The 8,976-nt window shown below is 50.7% G+C and overlaps 1 protein-coding gene across 4 annotated transcripts in view; it reads right to left on the reverse strand.

Moving 5' to 3' along the window:
* Positions 1-4,358, reverse strand: part of DENND3 (DENN domain containing 3) — a 94,219-nt gene extending 89,861 nt beyond the window's left edge. For all 4 annotated transcript variants that reach the window (XM_049853499.1, XM_049853498.1, XM_049853497.1 and 1 more), the window contains exon 1: positions 4,159-4,358. In XM_049853499.1, coding sequence (XP_049709456.1) covers positions 4,159-4,260 — 102 coding nt within the window. In that variant the 5' untranslated portion in view covers positions 4,261-4,358. The remainder of the gene's footprint in view (positions 1-4,158) is intronic.
* Positions 4,359-8,976: the final 4,618 nt, after the last annotated feature.

An 8,976-nucleotide genomic window follows, 5' to 3' on the forward strand; every position in this document is an offset into this window, starting at 1 on the left:
GAGTTCGGGGGCCATAACCTCTGGGGTCCCTCCAGTCTCAGTCAGACATTAAGTCTGGTCTTTTTATAGGAATATGAGGTCTGCATCCCACCTTTCTCCTGCTCCATCAGGCATTCTCTATTGTGTTCCCTGTCAAGGCAGTCATTGGTGGTAGCCAGGTACCATCTAGTTCTTCCTGTTTCAGGCTGATGGAGTCTCTGGCTTATGTGGCCCTCACTTTCTCTTGGGCTAATATTTTCCTTGTGTCTTTGGTGTTCTTCATTCTCCTTTGCTCCAGGTAGGTTGAGACCAATTGAAGCATCTTAGATGGCTGCTTGCTAGCTTTTAAGACCCCAGACATGACTCACCAAAGTGGGATGCAGAACGTTTTCTTCATATACTTTGTTATGCCAGTTGACCTAGATGTCCCCTGAAACCATAGTCCCCAGACCCCCACCCCTGATACTCTGTCCCTCAAAGTGTTTGGTTGTATTCAGGAAACTTCCTAACTTTTGGATTAGTCCACTTGTGCTGTTGTGGGGGAAAAATTTTAACACCAGTAAGAACCAAGATCAAACATGGGAAACCCATTTCATGGTACCATTCGTGAAAGGAGTCTATTTCTTCATGATATGAAACTTTTCTAAAACTTTCCTATCAAAGCCCAACAGTTCTGACCTAATTAACTATGATAATGATGGCCTATTTCTTCTTCACGGAAAGAGTTACATCCATAGTGTTATGGACGAATTGCGTTCCCCAAAATTTTGTGATGTGTACCCTAACCTCTATGCCTGCGGTTATAATCCCATTCGGGAATGGGTTGTTTTTGTTATGCTAGTGAGGTAGGATTAGTATAGTGTATATCTTAGCCTTTTGAGATATAAAAGAGACTAAACAAGGAAGCAGAACAGAAATGGGGGAAGAAAGATGCCAAGCCACATGGACATCTCCAAGGAACCAGGAAACAAGCCAAAGAGACAAGTACCTTCCCCCAGAGCCAAAAGAGAGAGAAAGCTTTCCCCTAGAGCCTGCGCCCTGAATTCGGACTTCGAGCTTCCTAAGCTGTGAGAGAATAAATTTGTTTGTTAAAGCCACCCACCTGTGGTATTTCTGTTATAGCACCGCTAGGTAACTAAGACACACAGAGACTGAGAACTACATCACTACACTATGAAATCATCTCTTGATGCAAACCACAGCCAGAGGAGCTAATGAGTTAGCGCCATACAACATGCCAGATGGTTGCTCAGCCCCTTTTCCTGAAACCTCCCTGGGCTTCTGAGCCACACCTGCCTTCTGCTCTTTAGCCTTGTCCTGACTGCTCCCTCTCCGGGCCTCTGCAACCCCATCTTCTCAGTCCCCTCTTACAGGCTGTGGCTCCCGTGGCAGAGCCCTTGCTCCTTCTTGTTGTTAGTTGTCGTGGAGTCAGCTCCGACGCATGGTGAACCTACGTACAACAGAATGAAATGCTGCCCCAACAACCAACAACAGGGGGACCCCTGACAGCCAAGGAGTGGAGGGGAATGTAAGTACCGCAGTAACTCACACGGGGAGTAAACCTGTATTCCTTTCCTAGGGCCGCTGTTCAAAGTACCATCAAGTGCGTGGCTCTGAACGACAGAAATTTACTGTCTCATAGATCTGGAAGCCAGAACCCTGAATTCAGGGAGTCAGCAGAACCATGTTCTCTTTGTCCTCTCTGAGGAAAAACCTTTCCTTATCTCTCTTGGCTTCTGGTAGCCCCAGGCATCCCTTGGCTTCGAGATGCAGCTTCACTGGCGGGCAGCCTTCCCTCTGTATCTCTGAGTTTCCTCTCCTCTTTATAAGGACACCACTTACATAGGATTAGGACCCACCTGACTCCAGTATGGCCTCACTTTAACATCAACTGATCACATCTTCAAAGATTCTCTTTCCAAACAGGGTCACATTCACAGGTACCAGAGTTAGGACTTCAATATATCTTTCGGGGGGGGGGACACGATTCAATTCATAACAAATCGCACCCTGGGATTCTTTCTCAACAAAAGAAACACTACCCCCATCCAAGAAATAAAACAAAAAGCTAGGATGCTGGGCTGTCTTAACTGTCAGCTGGGCATTTCTCATCCCTTCGGGCTTCTGTCTCCCAGTGTCGCCCATTGCCTGAGCCACAGGAGAATTGTGACTTTTAAGGGTAATTAAAAATAATTTTAAAACCCTTGTAAATTCACTTAGGAGTCTTACAAAAAATAAAACAAAATAAATAAAATCATGTCTGGTTAATTATAACATTAACGTTGGCCTTGAAAGTAGAAACACGTCCAGGAAGTTTACAGCCATCTCTGAACACTCTTTTTCCTACTCCTTTTTCTCTCCAAAACTTTTCCTTGGCCAAACCCCTCACAGCCCCAGAGGATAGAAAAGAAGATCAAAATTAAAATGCAGATTAGCGAACTGTCCACACTCATCTGACCTCATGAAATGTCTCAGCCTATTCAGGTCAGTAATGACCACTATAACTGTTCTAGTTGATTCAGGTGGCTCTCAGACACCCGTCTCACACTGAGGCCACCCGTCTACATGTTGTAATCACTCAAGCAGGAAAGACAGCGGTCTTCTGAGAAACCCAGCAACTGAAACCAGGTCATTTCCTATTCTAAAAAAAATGAGGCAATGCCTTTTGGCAAATAAAGGCTGGGAGACAACTGAGGTCAACCAAGGAGGGGACAGAGGATTCGGACTCAAAAGGGGCATGCTGAGATCATCGGGGAGCGGGTGATAGGAAGGGGCCAAAACAGAAACCGTTCCCATACACAGCAATGCTGTTCACTAAAGTCCCAGTGGGCTGCTCTGCGCCATTACCCAACTGCTCATTCAGTTATTTTAGTAACATTTCCCTTTTCTTGGCCCGGGTCATTCAGCCCCGCAGTCCTCTTGTCCCTGGATAGCCAGGCATCACCTCAGTACTCAAACGCCTTCTCCCTGTTCAATGCTGCCATCTGGAAAGAGACTCAAGGCTTGCCCAGGGAGACTCTGAACACCCTGGGCATGACTCACCGACCAACGGAAAGGACACAGACATGGCTTCCTAGGCAAAGAGAAAAAGAGGGCCACAGATGGAGCAAGGAGTGGGCAAGAGGCTTTTGAATTAAGGAACCCTGAGAACACAGGACAAAACAAGGAGAGTGAGAATTTCCAAAAACTGCTGCTGCTTCTCCGGGGAAAGCGATTTGGGCTTGTCAGAGAGGAAAAAAAGGAGGAAAAAGACTGGACAGCAAGTGAGAAAAACAGCCTGGCACATCTGCAAACAACCGAATGCAAATTGAATGCCGTCCTTAAACCTCACACTTAAAATCTCGGTACTTTCTCAGCCCCAGAGTCTAGTACTATACCCACTACTTTCTGTGGTGAAGGGAATCACGTAATGGCGAAGCAGCAAGGATTTGGTGCTCGGGACCGTAATTCAGGAGCTTCCAGCTGTCCCCTTGTCTGCTCGGCCCCCTGTCTCCAGCACCTGGCCCAAGCGGGGGGCATCGTGCAGGAACAGGAGGCAGCACGGGCGACAGCACCGGCGACAGCACCGGCGGCAGCACCGGCGACAGCACCGGCGGCAGCACAGGCCAAAGGACGTAGAATCACCCCGGGCGCAGGTGAGAGCTTTTCCTCACCACGTCAATCACTCCGAACAAGTCCAGCTGGTCGCCGCGCGTCCAGCCACCTCCCAACGCGGCTCCCCCGGAAGGGGGCAGGCGGCGCCCCCAAACCACAGGCCCTCACCAGTCCCCGATTCCCGGTACTGTCCTCGACACCGGCAGGCGTGGGGTGACTGGACCCGCCCTGACCTCTGCGCGCACCGTCACCGCGGGGAGAGGGACCTGGGTCCCAGGCCGCGGGGCGCTGTGAGCACCTGGGGGGGCGCACAGGCTGCAGGGCCTGGCGGGGGCGCCGGCCGGGCCGGGGGACACAGGTGCGGCCTGAGGGTCCCTCTCCCGGGCACTGGGTACCAGGTGGCGCAGCAGCTGGGGCACCGCTGTCAGGGCGCCTGGCTCCCCGACCCCGCCGCGGCCAACCCCCACCGGCTCCCCTGGCCGAGAGGGCCCGGCCCCGAGAAGCGCAGCCGCCAGGGGCCGCGCCGGCGGGCGGCCCTGCCTCAGTTTCCCCGGGCCCGGGGCCTCCCGCCCGCGGCGGCCTTACCTGCCCCGCGCCGCGGAGACTGCCCCGGGGAGCCCCCAGCAGCGCGCACAGCTCCAGCAGCCCCGAGGGCAGCGATAGTTGCCGCGGCTCGGGCTCCGCCATGCTGCCCGGCTGCCCTGCTCGGAGCCGGCTGGGGCCCCACTCCGCCGCCGCCGGTCCGCGCCCCCAGCCCGCCTGTTCAGCCGAGGCCTCCGCGGGGCGGGGCGTGGGGGCAGGGGGCGGGGCATGGGCCGGGGGGAGGGGCGGGCCCGGGACGGGGCGGGGCCTGGGCGGCGGGGCGGGGCCTGGGCTCGCGCGAGCCCGTCATTTCCGAACCGGCCGGCAGGTCCCGGGGTGACTGCTGCGCACACCGCCCCCGCCGCTCGCCCCTCCCAGGGACCCGAGGAGGGCCGGGCGGGGCCCCCAGGTGGCAGGCGACGTCACCAGCCCCCGGGGTCACGTGTGCGCAGGTCCCCCGCTCTGGCGCGCACCTGTCCTGGGGCAACCGTGGTGAGGACCCTGGAGAGGGGGCAAGGACGAGGCCGCGCTCCGCCGCCTCCAGGAAGCCGCCCAGGACGCGGAGTTGGCCGGGCGTGTACCCTTGGCGTGGATCCCGGGCGTGGACGGCCGGAGGAGGTCGGCGGGAAGTGGGTGGAAGGCTCCTTCCTGGTTAATTACTGGCGGTAAACCTGAGCGGGCCGGGCCTAGGGGGAAGCGGAGTAAACAACAGGAAAAGGGCCGGTGCGCGTTAGAACGGAGAACCAGGAGCCTGGGAGGGACGTGGCCGGCGGGGCCTTCCCGGGCCGCTCCTGGCCGGCCCTCCACACCAGCCCAGGCCGCACACAGAGCCGAGGCCGGGGTGCGATCACCTGGGGCTCCCACCGACCTGACAGGCAAGAAACGGGCTCTGCCTCCCAGCTGACCTGAGGCAAGCCCCTCGCCCTGCCTGGACCCGAACACATTCCGCTGTAAAACCCAGTGGGGTCTGGGACATGGTTCCAGAGAGACTTTTGTAGTTCTAATCATCTAGGATTCCGTATTTTAAAAACAAACCTGAAATGCTTAATAAAAACGTCAAACACTCACCCAAAGCAAGGTCAGAATCAAAGGACAGACAGGACCTGGAGGCTGAAGGCATTCCTTCCTCCTCCCTAAAGACCTGCCTGGGGCCCAGTTGCTGGGTTTTCTGTCTCACTGATTAAGTCACTTCACCATCAGAAGTCTCACAGGCTCAGTTCTGTCATCTGCCTGGCAGACTTGGCTCTTCATCAGTGGGAAGGTCAGTGTTGGCTCTCTCTGGGTGAGAGGGCAGGGCCTGGGTCCACCACCTGGGAGCCCAGGAGAGGGGCTCGGCAGGGACCTGTTGAAGGCAGGAGCCACAGAGCCACACCTGGGAGGAGGCCAAGCCTGGGGCTTCCACCAGCTGACCAGGGCTTCATCCGCTGCAGTTAGCAGTGTGGCAGGCAAGCCCCTTACTTGCTTGAGCCCAGTGTTCTGTTTATTCAACGAGAGCCCTGCTGGGCTGTGGGGAGGCTCCAACCCCGACACAGTAAGGCTCAAGCAAGGACTGTTCTCTCCTGTCCCATTTCCTCTTAGGGGTGGAATGGTTTAAGCTCAATGTTGGTCTGGAAAGGGAGTCCTGGTGGCGCAGTACTTAAAGCGCTTGGCTGTTAGCCAACTAAAAGATTGGCAGCTTGAGCCCACCAGCCAGTCGTAGGGAGAAAGATGTGGCTGTCTGCTTCCCTAAAGATTAAAAAAAGCCTAGGAAACCCTATGGGTCAGTTCTTCTCTGTCCTATGGGGTCGCTGTCCTATAGGGCATCCACTCAACAGCCATGGGTTTGGTTTTTGGTTGGACTGGAAAGTCCAGGCCAGGCTCCAGCTGTGTGTGGGGCTACGCGGTTTCGCTTCTCTCAGGGTCCCATTCCTTATCCTTAAACTGAGACAGTTGAGCTAGATGATTGTCAAGGGACTCCAAGCTCCTAACTCCGTGCTCTTTAAAAAGTCCACACAAAATTCTGCACACAGATGTTGATAGCAGCGTTATTCATAATTGCGAAAAATTAGAAACAACCCAAACGCCCTTCACTAAGTGAATGGATACACATACTTCGGTACAAGGGAGTGTTATTCAGCAATGGTAAGAAATGAGCTGTCACACCACAGACATGGAGGAACCTTAAATGCATACTCCTAAGTGAAAGGAGCCAGTCCGAAAAGCCTACATACTGTGTGATTGCAACTATATGACATTCTGGGGAAGGCAAAGCTATACAGACAGTAAAAAGAATGTTGTTAGGTGCTGTCGAGTCAGTTCTGACTTATAGCAACCCTGTGTACCACAGAACAAAACACTGCCTAGTCTTGTGCCATCCTCACAATCGTTGTTATGCTTGAGCCCATTGTTGCAGTCACTGTGTCAGTCTGTCTCCTTGAAGGTGTTCCTTTCTTCTACTGACCCTCTACCAAGCATGATGTCCTTCCAGGGACTGATCCCTCCTGATAACATGTCCAAAGTATGTAAGACACAGTCTCACCATCCTTGCTTCTAAGGAGCATTCTGGTAGTACTTCTTCCAAGACAGATTTCTTCGTTCTTTTGGCAGTCCATGGTATATTCAATATTCTTCACCAACACCACAATTCAAAGGCATCAATTCTTCTTCAGTCTTCCTTAGTCATTGTCCAGCTTTCACATGCATATGAGGTGATTGAAAATACCAGGGCTTGGGTCAGGCGCACCTTAGTCCTCAAGGTGACATCTTTACTTTTTAACACTTTAAAGAGGTCCTCTGCATCAAATTTGCCCAATGCAACGCGTCTTTTGATTTCTTGACTGCTGCTTCCATGGCTGTTGATTGTGGATCCAACTAAAATGAAATCCTTGACAATGTCAATCTTTTTTCCGTTTATCGTGATGCTGCTTACTGGTCCAGTTGTAAGGATTTTTGTTTTCTTTATGTTGAGGTGTAATCTGTACTGAAGGCTGTGGTCTTTGATCGTCATCAGTAAGTGCTTCAAGTCCTCTTCACTTTCAGCAAGCAAGTTGTGTCATCTTCATTGTTAATGAGTCTTCCACCAATCCTGATGCCCCGTTCTTCTTCACATAGTCCAGCTTCTCAGACTATTTGCTCAGCATACAGATCGAATAGATATGGTGAAAGGATACAACCCTGGTGCACACCTTTCCTGACTTTAAATCACACAGTATCCCTTTGTTTTGTCTGAACAACTGCCTTTTGATCTATGTACAGGTTCCTCATGAGCACAATTAAATGTTCTAGAATTGCCATTCTTCACAAGGTTATCCGTAATTTGTTATGATCCACACGGTCGAATGCCTTCGCATAGTCAGTAAAACACAGGTAAACGTCCTTCTGGTATTCTCTGCTTTCAGCCAGGATCCACCTGACATCAGCAGTGATATCCCTGGTTCCATGTCCTCTTCTGAAACCGGCCTGAATTTCTGGCAGTTTTCTGTTGATTTTCTGCTGCAGTAGCTGTTGAATGATCTTCAGCAAAATTTTACTTGCATGTGATCTTAATGATATTGTTCAATAATTTCCACTGGGGAGGAGCTGCTTCCTCAAAGTAGAGTTAACCTTAATGACATGGGTGGAGCCAAGCTTTCCAGACCTTCATTTGCTGATGTGGCACAACTTGATATGAGAAGAAACAGCTGCAGGCATCCATTAATAACTGGAACGTGGAATGTACGAAGTATGAATCTAGGAAAATTGGAAATCATCAAAAATGAAATGGAATGCATAAACGTTGATATCCTAGGCATTAGTGAGCTGACATGGACTGGTATTGGCCATTTTGAATCGGACAATCATATGGTCTACTGTGCTGAGAATGACAACTTGAAGAGAAATGGTATTGCATTCATCATCAAAAAGAACATTTCAAGATCTTTCCTAAAGTACAACACTGTCAGTGATAGGGTGATATCCATAGCCTACAAGGGAGACCAGCTAATAAGATTATTATTCAAATTTATGCACCAACCACTAAGGCCAAAGGTGAAGAAATTGAAGATTTTTACCAGGTTCTGCAGTCTGAAATTGATCAAACATGCAATCAGGATGCATTGATAATTACCGGAGATGGGAATGCATAAGTTGGGAACAAAGAAGAAGGATCAGTAGTTGAAAAATATGGCCTTCATGATAGAAATGATGCCAGGGATCCTATGAAAGAATTTTGCAAGACCAATGACTTCTTCATTGCTAATACCTTTTTTCACCAACATAAACAGCAACTATGTACATGGACCTCGCCAGATGGAACACACAAATAGACTACATCTGTAGAAAGAGATGATGGAAAAGCTCAATATCATCAGTCAGAACAAGGCCAGGGGCCAACTGTGGAACAGGCCATCAATTTCTCATATGCAAGTTCAAGTTGAAACTGAAGAAAATTAGAACAAGTCCATGAGAGCCAAAGTACGACCTTGAGCATATTCCACTTAAATTTAGAGACCGTCTCAAGAATAGATTTGACCCATTGAACACTAATGACCAAAGACCAAATGAGTGACATCCACGACATCATACGTGAAGAAAGCAAGAGGTCATTAAAACGACAAGAAAGAAAGAAAAGGCCAAAATAGATGTCAGAGGAGACTCTGAAACTTGCTTATGAACATCGAGCAGCTAAAGCTAAAGGAAGAATCGATGAAGTGAAAGAACTGAACAGAAGACTTCAAAGGGCCTCTCGAGAAGACAAAGTATTCTCATGACGTGTGCAAAGAGCTGGAGATGGAAAAACAAAAGGGAAGAACGCGCTCAGCATTTCTCAAGCTAAAAGAACTGAAGAAAAAATTCAAGCCTCGA

Source organism: Elephas maximus, chromosome 15, assembly GCF_024166365.1.
Source record: "Elephas maximus indicus isolate mEleMax1 chromosome 15, mEleMax1 primary haplotype, whole genome shotgun sequence".
NCBI lineage: Eukaryota > Metazoa > Chordata > Mammalia > Proboscidea > Elephantidae > Elephas > Elephas maximus.